The sequence below is a fragment of the Mytilus trossulus genome, chromosome 10, assembly GCF_036588685.1.
Source record: "Mytilus trossulus isolate FHL-02 chromosome 10, PNRI_Mtr1.1.1.hap1, whole genome shotgun sequence".
In the NCBI taxonomy this organism is placed as follows: Eukaryota; Metazoa; Mollusca; class Bivalvia; order Mytilida; family Mytilidae; genus Mytilus; species Mytilus trossulus.
In genome coordinates, this window is record NC_086382.1 from 74,412,581 (window position 1) to 74,432,956 (window position 20,376).

Consider the following 20,376-nt stretch of genomic DNA (forward strand, 5'->3'; position numbering starts at 1 on the left):
TTACCAATACCGGCAAAAGTGTTGATAATATAACAGCAAATTCGTCTGCTACATTGCAGTTATTTCCCTTTTGTGAACTCTTTCACTCTACGCCAGCCTGAACGTTACGAATTATACACGGAAATTATCAGCATATTTGTAATCGATTTTAAGAAAAAACAAGCCGATCGATTTTTGTCGATTTTTGATATGTTGTTTAGACATTACTTATTATTCAAATTGCACAAAAATTTCTTTTGTTGCAATTTGTTTGAGGTTAAACTTTATTTTGACTAGACTGTTCATGGACTGCACCTCACGTCAACTACTTACATGTAGATAAAGATTCATGAACAGCACACGACGCTGACCATGAAATTATTGGTTATGAACAGACTATTACAACAGACACTTGGATAACGGTTCATGGACAGCACCTCTCGGCAACTATTACGATCAAATCTCATTGAGAGCACACTACGGCAACAATTATAATCAACAACACACTACGGCAACAATTATAATCAACAACACACTACGGCAACAATTATAATCAACAACACACTACGGCAACAATTATAATCAACAACACACTACGGCAACAATTATAATCAACAACACACTACGGCAACAATTATAATCAACAACACACTACGGCAACAATTATAATCAAAGCACATGGATGATACCTTATGGGAACACTTAGACTTTAGTTTCATGAGCAACAGTATATAACAATCATTGGTTTAATCAAAGTACATTAACAGCAACCTACGATAACCACGGAAATCAAGGCATATGGAAGGAACACTACGACAACAATTGCAAAGACGGTTCATGGAATGCACCTCACGACAACTACTTAAATAGAGATTCATGAACAACATACTGCGGTGACCACTGGGATAAAGTTTCATTGACAGCACTATACAACAAACGTTGGGATGTTGGCATAATGTTTGATAGCCTTCAAGTCATAATAAAAACTTGAATTCTTATTATTTGATTTATTCATAGAAACTTTTCTTATATAAAATAGTTTGATCTGTATTCTCAGCTGTTAACAGAAATGAGTTTTATTTTCTTACGATTATTGGTCTTTAAAGGTAACTGGATGCACAGTTTTGACCAGAAGATGGAATGACCAAACTGTATCTGTTTCTTTTATTTATCAGATATTCCGAAAACAAAACGAAAAATAGGTTTAACTTAACACATTTAAGAATTTATAAGAAATATGTGAAGGATATACATTGTAACATTAATTTGATTTTTTTAATAATTAGTTTCATTTAGCTTTAGGGTTTCAAATTAGAATCGACGATGTTGCTGCAGATATAATTTCGCAGTGAAAACAATTATAATTTCAAATAAACCACCTACAATCACGAAAACTGCTTTTCTTTGATACACGTTTACAGATTGGAAAGATACATGCGTTTTGCATTATTAAGTAATGATCTTTGATCCTCGGGAATATCAGTAATTATGAACCCAATCTATAATCATAAAATGCCACACTGTTCTTGTATGCTGTCAAGTGCCATAAGGTGACCTATAATTGCTTACAGCCTAGTACCTTATTTAAATATATCAATAATAGTGTTAGAGGCGTGAAAAGAAGCTATTAAACAAAGATATATACAGTTTACCTCAGTATTTGACAAACGTAAAAAGGTGATCGAACTTCAGATTTTTCTATATTTTTGATAAACGGGAGATAACTCAATTGGTTTTATTGCCCTAACAAGCATTTTGAGTATGTGTGAGAAACTCGATACTATGTAAAGAAAAAAATGATTGATGTTTTTTTATTCATCCAGTCCTTCATTTTGAAGCAGCACGAACAAATATCTTTACATTACAATACTATTTAAGAAATAATTCCTTCATGCCATGCTCTATGCATGGGTAGGCATTATATTTGTCGATAGTCTACACTACGCGTTGTCTCTATGCTCATTTTAACATGGGTAGGCATTATATTTGTCGATATTTTACACTGAGCGTTAGCGAGGTGTAAAATACGGTCAAATATAATGCCTACCCAAGTTAAAATGAGCATAGAACATGACATGAAGGAATTATTTCGATTCTAATAGGACAAATACAGTATTTTTATAGGTCGAAGCGTACGAAATTACCGTAAAAATCTTTGGCTGTTCCCGTTTCGTCTTTGAGGAGTCTGTGCATTGCATTTCATATTTGATTTAGTTTAAAAGCTACGAGCAGGGTAAATATATGCTGTTTCATAAAAAAAAATATAATAAAAGTTTATGTTAGCTGCTTAAATGTATATGTTCCGGACCATATGAGTATTTGGACTATACGCGTTTGGTCATGACCATATGGGTATATACTCAAATGGTCCGACTATACGCGTATGGTCGGGGTAATTAACACTCTGTAACGGTTTACTTTTAATACTTCAAAACCCTTCATATGGTATGACCATTCATTCAAAGGACGCTATCATATAGATAATTGTATCATTATATTATAATAAAAAGATAAGCTAAATAAAAATAAGAAGTTTCAAATAGTTAATTTTACGTTATTGTCAAATTTAAAGTAAACACATTTTATACCGATGGTCATTGCCGATTTGTTATAACGAGTAAATGGCAATATGTCGACTAAAAAATTAAATTCCATAAATTTCTTAATGAACAGTTATATAAGAAGTCACTGGAAAGTAGCATACTATTAGTTTATTTAAGTTGTGTTGTAAAGATGGTGTATTGCAGTCATTTTACAATATTTGAGATCTAGAGCTTCTAAAAAACACCGTAGACATCAGAATTGCCAAAGACCTCGTTATCACTGTGCGCAGCTGCAAAAAAAGGCTTGTTTTTCACTCGCAAACAAAATGTGTAAATGAAAAAGAACGTGCACAAATTTCTTGCAAATACAAAAAAGCTATGATACCGTGTGGAAGTGAATGTCATCCAAGCCTACACGCACGAATGTAACTATAGGGATGAAAACTAACTATGGCATCAATATTAAATTTTGACGGAGTTTTTTGGATTATAAAATTAAAAAATTGTCATGTTTTAAACCATCACTGTTTTTTTAGATAATGTTTTTGTATTATTGAAACGTTTATAATGAAATTTGAAAAAATATATATACCTATATGGTCCAAATACTCATATGGTCCGGCCTGTTAATAACCAAACAAGTATTATACTCATATGGTCTGACCATACGCGTACGGTCGGACCATATGAGTATACGCATATGGTCATGACCATACGCGTATGGTCCAAATACTCATTTGGTCTCCGGACTCCGGAACATATATATTTAATGGATAACGATGGTCATAACGTTAATATAAGCAGTAAGTTTGTGCGCATGTGTCAAACATATTTTGCGCTCATTAGAACACGGTTTTGTTAACAAAGCGTAATAAGGACGTCATATTAGAATCCCTCTTTGAAAAAAATCTTTTTGGTAAGTTTATTGAGATACCCACATAATACTAGATTGAGTTGCATTAATTTTACCACTAGTCTAGACAGGTGTTTCAAGGGGTTTTGTAATAGGGCTCTATTTTGTATCAATACTGAACCAAACGGTTTGTCTCATTGGGAGTCATACATGTACCACATCGCCTTATTCTTACAAAACTGACTTATGTATAAATTATAGCTACGTTCGTCTTCGATGACATCAGAAACAGGCCAGAAAAATGTACTTTACGTGAAAACCACATATCTGTAACATATGATTTTTGAATTAAAAATGATTTTCAACAGAAACGTATAACAACAATCTGTTATTCCTTTATAATTTTTAATTTGTAGTCGAAATCGCAGTTTATTTTTCTTGTCGGAATTCATTTAATCAGTTACAGTTTTTAGCATTTATTCTAGTTTGTAAAATTTTTAACTGTTTAATATAATGTAGTAGTTAAGCACGCAATTCCATCCAAATCACTTTTATTCCTGCAGGTGGTGGAGAGATAAAAAAAAAACATTCATATAAGTCAGTTTTTTCACGTGCATATTCTTTTCTATGTTTTCTTCTCAAATTTCAATAGATCAATTTCGAGTTCATCCGTCACCGGAAAAAAACTCGTCAATTAGGCGCGCCTTTATGACGTCATTTACCAGATAGAGAGGGGTCGCTTGTATCCCTGCACATAACGTTTGTCAAGCGTCTAAATGATCGTCATTGTACAGGATAAACTATAAATATTTTTGTTTCGTAGGAACTTAATAAGCACAATTCCCTAATAACAGCAGGGCTGATTGTCAATTGTAAGAATTTAGTTTGCCGAATAAATCGTGCAATATAGTATTATAATTTTCCAACCACTCGCTCAACATTGGAATGGAAGTGACGATGCCCCTAAACGCACGAATGGTGTTCACTTAAACCAGAGTTTTTGACGGAAATGCATCGAATTCTAAAGTTGTCTATTCAACAGGTCTAAAGTAAAGATTTATAATAACTTAAAACAGTCAAAATAAAAAATGGGTTTTGGATAGCGGCCACTCTATCAGGTCATGATAAATATTGGCTTATATGAATGGGAATGATCCATGAGGCTCTTTGCAGTGGCGGATCCAGAACTTTTCCTAAAGGGGGGTGGGGCACTGACTGACGCTCAAGTCATGCTTCAGTGATTCCCTATATAATCAACCAAATTTTTCACACGAAAGAGGGGGCCAGGCCCACCTGGATCCGCCTATGCTTTGGTTAGTGAACTTTCGTTACATATTGTGTTTCATTTTAGTTTTTTGTTCTTAAAATTAAAAAAATTTATCTGCAGTAATACAGTTAGACATCTTGAAACAACACACGGAATCTCAAATGACGCTCAATATAGATTAAGAAAGAATCGTTCATCTGAGCTAAAACTGATCCTTACAATACATGACTTGGCTAAGAACATAGATACTGATGAAAAAAATTGACAGTACATTGCTTGTATTCAATATGTTTAATACTATACAGTCCCTCGTGAGAGATAACTCTTAAACACAGTGCTATGTTATCGCGGGCTAACATTAGCTTCAGTGGATCAGCGAGTTGTTGTGGACAGTAAATCATCTAACACGGCACATGTCCTTCACAAAAAAACTGTATGATCAACAACGTTAGTTAATCCATGATTGCTTGTTTTACATTGTCTTATCGGGGCCTTTTATAGCTGACTATATGCGGTTTGGGCTTTGCTCATTGTTGAAGGCCGTACGGAGACCTATAATTGTTAATGTTTGTGTCATTTTGTTCTTTTGTGGATAGTTGTCTCATTGGCAATCATACCACATCTTCTTTTTTATATAAATACGGTATTCATAAAATTGAGAAGGAAATGGGGAATGTGTCAAAGAGACAATAACTAGACCAAAGAGCAGACAACAGCCGAAGGTCTTCAATTCAGCGAGAAACTCCCGCACCCGGAGGCGTGCTTCAGCTGGCTCCTTAACAAAAATGTATACTAGTCCATTGATAATTGACGTCATACTAAACTCCAAAATACACAAGAGACTAAATTCAGGTCCATTTAGGTACCCGTTTACCAACCTTAACAGATTCTAGAAAGTGTGCAAAGAAGAACAGTCAGCAGTGTAACATAAATGCTACAATTTAATTATTCCAATCTTGCAAGCTATTTATGATCTTTAGAAAGAAGTCTTTTTTTCTAAAATAAATAGCAACACGTGAAGTATTTTAATGATTTCAATGTCAGTGAAGTTAATAAACTAGGATTTAATGATTGTTTCACATAAACAGGATATGATTAGGTATTGAACAACAAGGTAACATTAAGCAGGTAACTTGGCACCAATGTTTTAAACATGTATGGTTTCTATGAGGAAACATCTGTTTCAGGATGACAGATTGTTATCATATGTCAGACTTTGTATGATGCATGCAGGAATACATGTAAACGTCGATACGTAGAAAAGCAATTTTGTTGTAATGAAGATCTGATCATGTTTCTTCATTAACTTTAAATTTTCAATTATTTTTTTATTGTTTGCTTAATCGTTACAAAGTGACATTTGTCCATGACAACAAATGAATAAATAACTGAAAAGGAATGATAAGATCATGAAAAAAAAGGCTTTGTATTCTGTTACCTTATGCTTGACCTATCCGAGAAAGTAGTGTACGCTTTTCTTATTGTTTAATGATCTCTGTTAGGTATTCGTTGTTTTTATTTGGTTCAAATTGACAGAAAAAATTTAAACATTATTCATATATCAGCAAAGTCATGTAAAATATAAATACTGACGAATGCTGTAACATCATTAAACCTTTGTGAACAAATGCCACACTTAAAATCCTGGTACATGTAATAGTTTTGGGTATGGTCTTTTGAAGTCAAATCTAGCTGTAATCCCGCCATTCGTGATTTTGACTTAGTAAGGGTCCACAGACTGTAGTATTCGTTTGAGAAGCTAATACAAACAAATATCATAGTATTACCAATCTTAAAAAAAAAACCGATCTCTCATCACTCCCGTTTTCTGATATTACGCGTGGGAGCGAAAACGATATCAGAAAACGAGAGCGATGAGAGATCGGTTTTTAATTAAGATTGTAGTATTACAAATTTGGTAGTAGCAATCCAAAAAGTAAGTGTCGTTTTGGGAAGCTTTGTGCTTTGTATGCCACTATCCCTGTTACATTCGGAATAAATACGTCAAATTAATTTTCCAAACTTCGATTTTCTAAATATGATCAACAATTGTCTTGTGTTGATTAAACTGAATTAATCCTGGACCTTTAATGAAATAGAAAACACATAAAGAATGAATAGCAATTGAAAAATCTCTTAAATTTACTACAATTTAAAATATTACATTTTCGGCCCTTCATAGCTTGCCGTTTGGTGTGAGTCAAAGACCGTACTTTGACCTATCATCATGGTTTACTTTTACAAATTGTGAGTTGGAAGGAGAGTTCTATAACATTCAACTTAGTACGAGAAAGTTGGTGTATTAATTTCTTTACTAAATAAATCGTGGCAGTCCCGAAGGCCGCAATTATTATCCTTTGAAGCTGTAACATCTCTATATTTTTTTTGCGGTTATTTTTATGTTGTTGTTCGCCAAAAAAAAAGATGGGAATATGTACCTAAATTAGGACGATAATTTAGAGTAAAAGAGGATAAGACTATGAATATGTTACAAATGCTGTCGTCGTTGTTTGTAGTTCTCAATGAACGAACATTCGCAAAAAATGGAATACTTAAAAAAAAAAGTTCATGTCATATTTGTTTCCCGTGCATATACCGATACAGAACACATGTTAATGTGTGACCACTATCACAGAGAAGTAAACGTGAATATCTGACCAATTTACGAAGACCCATGCAGTAATATTGAATTTCATTAGAACAACATATGTGCCATTTGGTCTCTAGCAGATAGTTGTCTTATTGGGAATTTAACCAGATCGTATCATTTTATAAGATCAAAGCCGTCATAACGATTACTGATAAATTTCTGTGATATCGTAAGGTACATAACTATTTGCCGGTAACAGTCAGAGAGGAGGAATAAATACCCATAAAGTCAGGACTACAATATAGGTCGAAGCCATCAATACACGTGTGAATAGCTTCAGATAACAGTTAGAGCCGCAACATCTACTAAAGAATAAAGCAACAATAAAACAATACAATATATAATTAAACTCATTAAAGAGGGAATAAAGTCATCAGGCCTATATATAACTGTACTTTCGGAAACTTAATCGTAGGTAAAAAGAGATTTGTAGAATCGACATAAGTAATTACGTACCGTTTTTTAAGCTGTTGATGTAAATTTAGCTGCTGAAATCAGCTTGGATCGTTATAACAATTACCTTCGAGATTGTATTAAAAGTTAAAAGGTTTGAATGTTGATGAAAAAAGCAATGTGGTGAAATTTGTAATTGCACTTATTAATTATAAAACACTTACATACTGATAATAAATATCAAGCACTTATTTTTCACAGACCCCTTTGATGAGGATAAAAAGATCTGTAATATATTTAATGGAGCAAGTTATTGGCAATTGTGACGCTTAAAAGCTTCCTTCTATATCTCAAATTGTGCTCTGCGATGGCAATTGTGCATAATAAAGATAAGATTAACAATAAATAGCATTTAAATTATTCCAATTTCACATCAAAGTGTTCACCTTTATTCTGGAGTACCATTAAGTAGAAAACCTTACTATCTGACATGGTAACATGTTACGTAAGTTTTAGAAGTGCCGTAGTGTAACACTGAAAACTTTAATTGTATAGTTAAGTGAACATACAATATTTTTTCAAATTTTGATGGAATGCTCGTTTTCATGATTGATGACTACATAGGACGGCTGTGGCTGTGGTATCTTATTGACTGTAACAAACTATTATATTATGCGCTTAATGTTCTTTTGGCAGGTGTCTTTCCAGAAATAACCTTTTGTATAGCCTGTTTAAATTTCACTGAAGAACTTTGTTTTCTCTGTCTTCCTTCTTTCACAGTCCGTGTTTTCCGTAAATCCTTCACTAATGTTTTGAATAAATTTTTTATTGAAGCTACATCCGTCCAATCAGCAGCCGACACTTCACAGAATTGACATCCGATCTCGTCTGCCAGTTCGGTAGCTTCATTGGCGGGAACTTGTCTGTCATGTAAGAGATCACATTTATTTCCAACCAGAATTCCTATGACTGATGTCGAGTTTTTCACTTGTTCAACGAGTCTTTTGAGTCTAATTATCTCATCAAAGCTTTGTCTGTCCGTTATGGAATAAACAAACATAAAACAATCTGCCCAGTAAGCATAGCCATCTTTCCAAGCATCTTTTGACTATTCAAAAATATAAAAAGGCAAAAAATTAGAATAAGAATAATGCAGATGATAACTAGAAGGTAAATATTAATATTTTTGTTCATGCAGAGAAAACATTTATTTCCAGAGACAGCATCCACCCAACAACAAAAAAATATCAAATTAACAGAAATGCTAAGATCGTTCATATGACCTCACGCGGATGCTAGGATCGTCTATATGACCTTCAGCGGTGACAAAATTAAATACAGGTCAATGTCAGACATGTTGGAAATGAATTGACGTTTGTGTTCATATAAAAAAAAAACAAGTACGAAAAAATACACCTCCATTTTAAGATACAAACTTTGGAATTTGACATTGTAAATTTAAAAATTAGTTTTTTTTTTATTTTTGCATTTTTTAGGAAAGGCTGACTTACACCATAGATTAATTAGAATGAACGTTTTCATTTTTAACCATCTTCAGTGTATATTACAAAATGAAATACTTTAATATCTATTAAAGGAATTCCATAATATGCTTGGCCCTAACCTGCTTTGAATTGTCCTTGGAAGTAATACCTTTTTAAAAGGCAAATTAAATTAAAAGATTATTGTTCATTCAAAACATCGAAATACATCACATTGAAGCCGTGCAACTGAGGAAGATGTTCAAACATATCGCATTCCAGTGTTACCATATAAAACCATACAAGTCATTTGATGAAATGACAGAAAATGTCTCCATTAAAATATATCTTAAAGTTATATCGAATTTCAATGCTATTTTATTTGTGTATTAACACAGCATAGCATAGTTATAGACCAATTATGTTTGAATTTGAGATATATATATAATGAAAAATACGCATAAAAACGGTATATTACTTTAAAGTAAAATTCCATACGTTGATATAAATGGTTAATTACGGAGTTATGAATGCTACCCTCCTCAAATCTCAAACATACATGTAGCTTATCAACACAGGTTTGTTTACCTGTCCTCGATATGGGGTCAATAACCTCGTGAGAGTTCATAAACAATTATCATGTTCAAATAAAGTATACAACCTTAGTTACATCATAAGAACCATAAACCTATTTAAGTGCTATGTAAATACTAATAAAAACTGAACTGACTTAACTCTGTAATACCTTGAACTGGCTTTAACCCCGCCGATTGTAACAAAAGTTGCTTTATATGTATATGTTAAATATAGTCCAATAAACAAAAACCAAAAAGTAATACTACTATATGGCTGTGTTTGTCTACTCACACCCTGAGATCGCAAGTTTTATATAAAATTAATGTTATTTTGAATATCAGCGTATCATTGTTGTGATATAGACACAAGGAAAGTAATAGTTTGTTTCGGCTGTTGTCGGCTCTTTGGTCGGGTTGCTGTCCCGTTGACACACATGTACTCCTCATTTCCATTCTCAATTTTATTTTATAGAATGATAAATATGACATTTGAAATTATGGGAATTAGAGTCAAATAAAAATATGAGCTTGACAACTATTGTCCCTTTCACTAATTTTAGAGAAAATCTCCACAATCTAGAGAGAAAAATACCCCAAGTCCACTCTCCCTTTTTGTTTGAACGAACATGACTTTTGTCATTGACATGGCTGATACTTAGTGTGAATTAAGCATACCTGTCCTGCCGTATCCAGTATTTCTAATCGTACATCATCATCGTCTACCTTACAAGAACATTTATAAATTCTTTCTGAAATAAAAGTAGAAAGATAATGACTTGTGAACCTACTGTATATACAAGGATTGAGCTATTATAGTATACAGGGATTGAGCTATTATACGGTATACAAAGATTGATCAATTGATAGCGTAAACCTAGACCTGTGACCTGGCATGTACTGTTCAATGAATTGATAAACGAAAATGATCAAACACCTTTAGATTATCAGCATATCAGTTATAAACAATGTATCAGTATATCTTAAACATCGTACAACTGTATACTTTTTATCCTTTGAACAAATAAATGAAACGTATATTTATAGCATTTTAATTTATATGCTAGGAAGAGGTAGGACTAGAGCATACACTAACTATTTAACCTCTTCCCAGGGTCAAAATTTAAAAGTGTTTAGAACCAACTAGCTACAAACAATGTAGAACTTATAGTATAAATATACATTTTATATTGTAATGTCTTAATGATGACATAATTACTTCAATCATTGTACTTGATTTTTATGCTCTTTATGGGCCCTGTATTTTGGAAAATATTCTTTATACTATTCTTTTCTATATTCACATTTTGTTCAATTTACATATATTTAGAAAAATCGAATTGTAAATTCAGTCCAACATACTATTTCGGCCATTTATAAGAAATTATTTTGCAGAAAAAACCAATTTAGCATATGTTTGTAAAATTTTGGTAGTACACCTTAATATGTTATACAAAAGTAGATCCAATATATAATTCGTATCTGAACGGCACTACATATGGTTCTCTTTTTTCTATATTTTCTCACATGTAGAGATAGTTCTCGTATCACACTACATTGCTTGTGTCAAAATTTGAGAGAAATCATTTCAACAACGTATTGCTGTCCATTAACTGGAATCAACAAGTGTCTGCAGTTTTGCACGAATGCCATTGTACTATCAGGTACACATAAATGGAAATCATTTTTTGGTTTTCAGTTTACTTGAAACAAAAAGTAAGAACAAAAGATAAAGGAACATGTGCGTTTAACAGATAACTTATCTTCTCTAATTATTTTATCCTAAAGTAAGTTCTACTAATGTCTTAAAAAAAACGCAAACATTTAAAAAAAAACTTGTAATGAAAACTTATACACCTGAGCCAGTTAACCTTTGAATTGAGCATGGAAATTAAGAAGGCGTCAAAGAGACAACAACCCAACTAAAGAGCATAAAACAGAAGGCAACCATTGGGTCTTCAATAGTCATAAAATCCCACAGCCGGAGGGGTGCTTTAGCTGATCCCTAAACAAAAAAAATATAATCAGTGATTATGGATGTCATACTAAACTCCGAAACATATAAAAGAAACTAAAAATATTTCAGGGCAAATAAGACCAGCAGCTTTCTTGTGAGAGAGTATTGTTAGTGTGTTCCTGCTGTCATATTGAGTATTACACAATCTTTTCAAAGGATCAAAAAGACAAACAGAATGTTGATAATGTATGTATTGAGGGAAAATTATGGTGCAAAAAGGGAGATATAAATGAGAAAAGAAAAAAAATGTGGATTGAATTATTCGAGATTTTTTTACTTACCTAATGTTGGACAATATTCACCAATGAAACGTTTCGTCAGATAACGCACTGTTATCGCTAAAAAATAACAACAAAAAAACTTGAAATGAAGAAAATTTAACACATCAATGGATTAACTATACAGAAGTGGTGTATATTTTAAATAATATTACTTGCCTAAGGTACAAATATGCACAACACTGTCAAATTTCTAAAAATGGTCCCGTTACCAATCGTGATCTCATGTAGTGGCATGCTATTTCTTTTCTTTAATAGTAATATTTTATATTAAACACCTTGGAAAACCAGTGTGCATCAAAAGATTTTCAACAGTTGACAAATGGAAAACTAGCCGGCGTAATGTAACGAAAGACATGGTCGAAATAGACGTTTTTGGGGGGTTTTGTGCATATAAAACTGTTTAATCTCATCCCATAATTTGTCTGTACCAAAGCAAGCTATCGGACCATAATTTGTTGGCTGTTGTTGGGTCTTTCAAATTGTTTGCATGTCTACCATTTCGGGAGTCACATAATTTTTTGTTGATGTGGTCTATTGTGCCGTCCAATATTTGTTAAAGTTACTGATGTCATCTTGTGTATCTTTTTTAAAATGCGTTTAAACGTATGCGTGTTAAAAAGTAACTTATATATTTGATAATTTCTTATATTCATTTTGGAGCCTTTGATAGCTGACTATTTGGTATCGGCTTTGCTCATTGTTGAAGGCCGTATGTTGACCTATAGTTGATAATTTCTGTATCATTTGGTCTCTTGTGGAGAGTTGTCTCATTGGCAATCTTATACCACATCTTTCTTATATTCATAGACGATTTGAATGTTTCTATTTTAACTTCAACTGTACTATTAACTGTCTAAATTATTAATTATGAAAATGAAAAAAAAACTCCTGCTTTTGATGTTATGAATAAAGTGAAAGCCACTTCATAACATTTTTTACAGATAATATTCATCAGATGTCAAGATTTTAGATGAAGATTGAATATATGACCCAGATATTCATTCGATTTGCACCTTAATGATCTTTTTAAGATTAAAATAACTTTTTTGTTTCAGTGTTATCTTTGGAATTTTTTCAATCAGGTGAAATCTATAGAACAAACTTCCAAGTAATTTACTTCATAACAGATTCTTAATTATGTTGTGTCACTGTATAAATGAAGATCTCACTTTTATAGATATCTTCAGTGATGGTATATTTATTTTAGGAAAGTTGAGATGATACGATAACAATATTTGCTACGTTTTTAAATCTGGAAGGTTACTTACTCACTCACAACAGACGTACAGGTGGTCACATCAAAGGAAATTATTCATAACATTATTAACAGGTAACCTAACAGGTAAATAAATACCTTGGTTTCCTATTTTTGACTTAAGTCTATATCCATTATTTACTTTCCCTCATTTATATAAATTAAAAGCTATTTTGACAGAATCAGTCAGATGATACGTGTACCAAAAATATACATGAAATAAAGACGTTGTTTAAAATCTGATAGCAAAGTAAACACTCTACATGTTAAGTATTTAGTCTATTATAAAGATCAGGAAAAGACCTCTCCATAACACTGTCGACAAAAAAAACCAAGTTTGATGAACGACATACATGAAAATGAGTCAAATCTTTTTTAAAGTTTGTTCTTATGTTGTGATGTTACACGTTCAGTGTTCCAGGATCGGCTCTTGCAAACATGTTAAACCCCGCAACAGTGTGTATGTGCCTGTCCCGTCATGACCCTGTCCTTAGTCGCTGGTTATCAATTTTTTTTTTAGATTTGTGTCTTGTACAATATGAATAAAAATAAGAATTTAATAAACAAAACAAAACAAATAGTATAGATTATTTTGAATGTCCTATTTCAAATATGAAGATAAGGTTTCATTGATATGTTTTTTTTTGTTTGACATACATGACATTTCTTATAATAAACTATTTTTGTATAGTTAACGCCAACGTCTCTTTTATTATGTTATCTGATGATTTGAACAATTACGTGTGTGCCCTCCTGCACTAGTTTTGAGGCTCTTGTGTTAGCACAGAGTTACACGAAAGGTTATTTGGAAATACATGTAGATATAGCCCTTACATGTAGGGGCAATGCATTGATGTAATAAAATAATGAAAGACAAATTATTGTTCCCTAATATTACTTTTAATGGTAATTGATAAATTTGAGTTACCTACCTGTTTTTCCAACGCCTGCACATCCCACTATTGCTATTTTACATACATCCTTAATGTCACTTCCATTTCCACGGTTAAAACGTGAACCATTAGAGGACATCCTTATAATGACTGTCTATAATCCAACTAAATATTTTAAATCATGTAGAGATCATTAAAATTTTCACATGTTCATACGAATATAATAAAAGTCAAAACCACTTTGTAACAAAGTTAAAGTATTTTAATTCCAAACTATTGATCCGAGACTGTAGGAAAAAACTAAGATGTCAACTTTGTACCAATCTGATAACCCTATGGAAGTAACTGTACCCTGATTTGAATCTTTCTAACACCTGTAATCACTAACACCTTGAACAGGTAAATCTGATAAGACCTGTAAAGATAAATTCTTTGTGTATTGGGTTACTTTGAAATTTTCAAAACAAAACCCTAACTTTTATGTTTTCTGAACGTGTCAAAATCGAGATAAATTTCAAAATAATTCAATTTCTGTCTAAGACAGACTTAAGGCTATTTCCTAAAACACGAGTGGTTTGTTCTAAAGATTTAAAACTGTTCAATTAATATTGTCGTATAATCCCAAACTAAGAGTACGTTGTATTGACTTTATGTATAGTTTGAACAAACATCGTCAATTTACCGGTTAATTTCATTGACAAGATGTTCCGTCTTAAAGCCCACCTGCGATAACCTTCTCACATTAGTAATTAATCATATTCGAGATTTGTCTGTTGTTTAATGTAAGTTTACTATGGTCTGGTATCGGTAAACATTGAATGTAATATTTTTATTATTGACACTTGAGTTTATTTACATGCACTTCTCTAAAGTTAGCTTTAGTCCACTTTTCCCAAACAATTTTGGCTCATAAGTTAATTGCACTTTATGAAATCAAAATGAATTATAGCTTCTATTTATAACATAGAAATACATACATAAATTTAAATGCATTTTTGATGTGCATTTAGTTTTATTGACGACGGCTGTCTATCTTAATAATCAGACGGAAATAATTACATAAATCGAAAGGAATGCACTAAATAGTTCTAATTAATTATATTAACTTCCTTCTCAGTTAAAGAAATTGTTAAATATTAATCATGTTTCAAATTATCTTGTTTCGCTAACTTTAATTTTAATCATATTAGCCTATTTATTCCATTTAAAATCCTATTTTTAGTGTTATAAAGGAAGCTTTGACTAAATCTTTAAACGGTGTATTCTTTTTCATAGGGTACACAAAATAGTATTAACATAAATAACAAAATCCAAGGTATAAATTCACAATTCAAAATCCGAGATTTCCATGAAACCTGGCTAAATCAAACGCTCGACTATTAGTATATAAACCAACAGAACGAATGGAAAATAAGTGCGCTATTCATGACCCAGTACCGTGAAGCATTTTCCAAATAATCCTGGTTTTATAGCTAGCAAAGTTATTTCATTCGTTCTGTTAGTTGACATAGTCGAACGGTCGATTTTGTCAAGTTTTAAGGACTGTCACCGTCCGCTATTGAATTTACGTTGAAGTTATGTATTTTTACTTTTTGTGATATTTTATAAAGATGACTATAGTGATGATATTAAGATGAATATTTTATTAATATTCTGCTGTATACACTGTTACCACACTGGTGATTGTACAAGCTACTTTAGTATCGTTCAAAGTCAAAATATGTTCTATGTTCTGATTATTTATAAAAACTGATAGTTAGAAAAGAAGTTAATTGTAGCATTAAACCTGAAGCTTTTCAAACCAACCGAGATAGCGATAACCTTTATAAACTACAGCTTCAAGTTTTATTGTAAATGATTTTACTGAAATAGCATTTGAAAACTTAACTGATTGATTCAATTTAGTTTTAATCGATTTGTTGCTTTTATCATCACTGCGGCATTTGTTTGTTTTCTATTTAGAAAATTAAAAAAACATTTAATAAATGAAGTGAATAACAAAACGTTATTATACTAACATTTAAAAAATTTGATACTGCTTCTATGATTTCTAAGATGTACTTTAATTTTGTAAATACAGAAGAGATGTTTCAATCTTTTGGCCTTTTAAGAATTGAATGCTTCTTTTTGTAAATTTATTGGGGTGTAAAAGCGTTGACCGAAGTACATTTTGTATGAAGCGCGGAAGCGCTTCATTCTAAAATGTACGCACGGTCAACGCTTTTACAACCCTATAAAGTTACAAAAAGAAGAATTCAATACTTATAATTACATTTTTTAGTTAGGATCATGGAAACACGATTTTTATCCTGTTTTATTTAATTCACATGTGCACTTTATTGTGGGACCTCGTGTCATCATGCATGATAAATGTTATTGTCTCATGCAATTGTTTACGGAATAACATGTGATGTGCTGTTAGCCAATCAGAATAACGTATTATAATGAAACATACATCTAATGAAATTATATCCAAATAATTCATTTAACTGTTCAAAAAGACCATGATTTTATCATGCTTCTAAACCGTCGTTCGTTCTTACAAGCTCGTATTTAATAAATAGAAAAGGAAAGAGGATGAACTAGCTTGAAAATCTTACCCAAAATAATCAACTAGAAACGTGCTTACATGATTATTGCATGTCACTGAGGCCAGGGCTGGACTGTAACAGGCATCTGCCCTGTCGTGTGATATATAACACTTTACTATTTGTTGTTATTTACCATCGAGAGACATCTTATTGACTATAAGTGGCAATGCCTATTGTTTAAGAGTATAAATCTATGGTTGTAATTCATTGGTTTCGATTGAGGAGATATAAAAATGAATGCTTACATGGTTGTTGCATACACGCTTAAATTTAAATCAGAAGCTGTGTGTCAAGTCTAAAGGGAACGTAAAACAATTGTTGATATAAACATGCAATTACAAATTAATGTAGATGGGAACAACACATTATAAACACATACACACCGTTTGCAGGGTTTGGAGATTGTTGAAGTTTATTAAGATGTAAATTTTTTTTATCAGTTAAATAAATGACGGCAACAGGAGTAGAGGTCGTCCCTTAGGTAATTAACCAAGCACTTCATTCATATAATTAGTATCTATCTATTTACCAAGATACTGGCAACAGTTTGGCTCGGCACCATCTGTTTCGCTCTATAGCTCTCCACGCGCACTCATAATTTATCATTACGCACATTAAAATTTATAACCATCATAATTTGAAAAAAGCTTCATTCCACACAATCTTTGATGAAGGATCGGTATTGTAAATTGATAACTCTGACAGTGAATGTAATGAAAAATACCCATGATGTGCAATGTTACCTCAAACTATAATTTGAATTTTAATCAGTTTGACATACTTACGATATAGAATCAAAGATTTCTCCCATGGCGAACTAATGAGTTCAAAGTTATAACATAACAAGATTTGTCTGTCAAGATATCAGTCAGATATAAACCTGATCGAATTATTCACATATTTTAAATCGAGTATTACAACCAAAATATGCTTTGCATACAAATCAAATAACGTGAATTTGAATTTATAAACATTAATTTATTAAAAGGAGTTGAAGTATAAAACCAAGACTGCATCTTAAAATAAAGAGAACTTGACAACAAATTTAAATATGGGGTTTATAATACCCTAACATAACTTATCCAATTCCAAACCGACCTTTAATATACTGAGAGAATATCACTCCAAAACAAAATATTGTATGAAAGTTGTTTTAATTTTTCGAATTAGTTAAAACTTGAGTTACAAGAACAGACTAAAGTAAAGTGGCCACAGGTAAAAAAAAAAATGTTTAGTATTAAATTTATACTAAGATCCATTTTGTTACATCTTGTGATCAATTTTATTTGGCAATCGCCAATGGCAGTCAGCAGGGTTAAATAACATCAGTTGTTTGACCTGTTAGTCAAATGCGTTTTGTTTAAATATACTTTTTCACTTTTTGGTCTTGCTGTTTTTAGACCCTTCTACAACGAAATTTGTTTACATGCACACGTATAAAAATTGCGGTTTTTATCCAACGCAATCATAGGTTTGAACGTAGTTTTCAATTAAGACTCGTTTATATTTTTTCGTTTGGGATTGTATCATATTTTCCTTCCGGTTTATATTAACCGTTCAATCTATATTGAAAGTTGAATTACTTGGAACTTCAAAAATATTTAACAATTCTAAAAAATTTTTTCAATTTCAATGTATGATTGTAATGAAAAGATGTCCTAATTTTGGTTTTTACTGATTTGAAAATGTCACTTCAGCAAAAACCTGTATGGGTCATTATATCAAAACAAACATGGTACCTAGAAAGCGCACTTTGAAAATTGAGGATCAAGAGTCTATCTAAAAATGAGGATACTTTTTATATGGCCTTCCAAATACCGTTTCGATCCCTAACATCACTGAAGAGACATTTATTGTCGAAATTCGGATCTGGTGTACTAAAAAAACATTGACACCTTATGTTTGTGGAATTACATCGTGGCCACATGTAAATTTTATTCTGTTTAGTATTAGATTTATGGTAAGATCCATTTTGTTACATCTTGTGATCAATTTTATTTGGCAATCGCCAATGGCAGTCAGCAGTGTTAAAGAACACCAGTTAATCGACCTGTTAGTCAAATACGTTTTGTTTAAGTATACTTTTTCACTTTTTGGTATTTTTGGAAAATGTTGTATGTGCTGTTTTAAGACCCTTCTACAACGAAATTTGTTTTACATACACACGTATGAAAATTGCGGTTTTTATCCAACGCAATCATAAGTTTGAACGTAGTTTTCAATTTAGACTCGTTCATATATATTGTTATAGAAGTTATTGTGTGATTGCCAATGAGGCAACTCTCCGCAAGAGTCCAAATGACGCAGCGTTAACAACTTAATGTATATGTTACTGTATGACCTTCACCAATGAGCAAATCCCATGCCATCCCATGTGGCATAGTCAGCTATGAAATGCCCGAAATATGCATCTTTGTAAAGCAAATTAACTTTGCAGTGGCGGATCCAGGGGGAGAGTTCTGGGGGTTGGAACCCCCCTCTTACCCCCCTTTTTTACTCCGATCAATGCATTTGAATGGGGACATATGGTTGGAACCCCCCTTTATCTTGGGTTGAGACCCCCCCCCCCCTTTTAAATGACTGGATCCGCCCCTGCTTTGTTTTCATAAGAAATAAGGAATGTTGGTTAAAGAGATAAACATGACCAAAACCAGTCTTAGTGTAATTTGGTCCATTTAATCTTTTGATGTATCTTACTTGTTACTGTACTACTAACCGTTTGTCGTTGACAGGCGAATAATATAATCAATAAGTTTGGAGTTTTATTTGGTTCATTGAAATATCTACAATGCCATCGGATTGTCTTCGAACTATTTAAAACGTATATATTTATAGACAAATGACAATTAATGGACATAATTTAGAGTAACAGGCAAATAAATTGTAGTACATAAATTTCAAATTTCAAATTGTTGAATGTGTATTACAGGCATGTATATTGTATATTGTATAAAACAATATAAACATTGTAGATACTTCAAAAATGCTACAGATAAGAACAGAGTTACGTAGATTTCTTAAATTTTTCTTCATTGATTTATTTAGACGATATCTTTATTTCGTGAAATAAAATTAAATATTGTTTATATATATCCGCAATAAACTAACCTGATGTTGAAATTATAACTAAAACTATCCATATGCAATGTTCTTTTTCGTTTAAATATAATAGTTTAATAAACTTCGAAAAGATAAAATCAAAACATACCAGGTGTTGGTAACATCTCTCTCCATATATTCCATGTATCGAATGAATATACATACCTTAAACTTTGTCTATCTTATCTCTCTAGGTAAGTAATCCATCCTTGTTCAGTTGTTGATAAACCTTTATCCATATCATTTTCTTGTTTCCGCCCTCGGATTAAATGCCAAAATCAAGATCAAAACTCAGTTAATTTTGATCAAGATAAATAAATGAGTGTATATATTATATTGAATATGCTATTGAAAATAAATCAGTGTAGATATTATATTGAATAAACTATAGGAAATAAATTGTTTTTGATGACTTTCATCATTTATAACATATATATGAAATTAAATAATGGAAAACAATCACTTTTAATTGCAAAAAGATTTATTATAACGATTATGAATG

General features: G+C 31.9%; 1 protein-coding gene across 5 annotated transcripts; it reads right to left on the reverse strand.

Moving 5' to 3' along the window:
- Window positions 1-7,659: 7,659 nt before the first annotated feature.
- On the reverse strand, window positions 7,660-20,127 carry LOC134688558 (ras-related and estrogen-regulated growth inhibitor-like). 5 transcript variants are annotated; one of them, XM_063549366.1, is made up of 5 exons: window positions 20,040-20,127; window positions 14,224-14,599; window positions 12,037-12,093; window positions 10,417-10,490; window positions 7,660-8,793 (listed from the first exon to the last, which is right to left on the reverse strand). In XM_063549366.1, exons 2-5 carry the CDS (start codon window positions 14,321-14,323, stop codon window positions 8,356-8,358), a joined length of 669 nt encoding a protein of 222 aa, XP_063405436.1. In that variant the 5' UTR covers window positions 14,324-14,599; window positions 20,040-20,127; the 3' UTR covers window positions 7,660-8,355. The 5 variants fall into 5 exon arrangements, with proteins under 5 accessions (XP_063405436.1, XP_063405432.1, XP_063405433.1 ...); XM_063549362.1 differs by having other exon boundaries at window positions 19,984-20,076; XM_063549363.1 differs by lacking the exon at window positions 20,040-20,127 and adding an exon at window positions 19,884-19,944.
- Window positions 20,128-20,376: the final 249 nt, after the last annotated feature.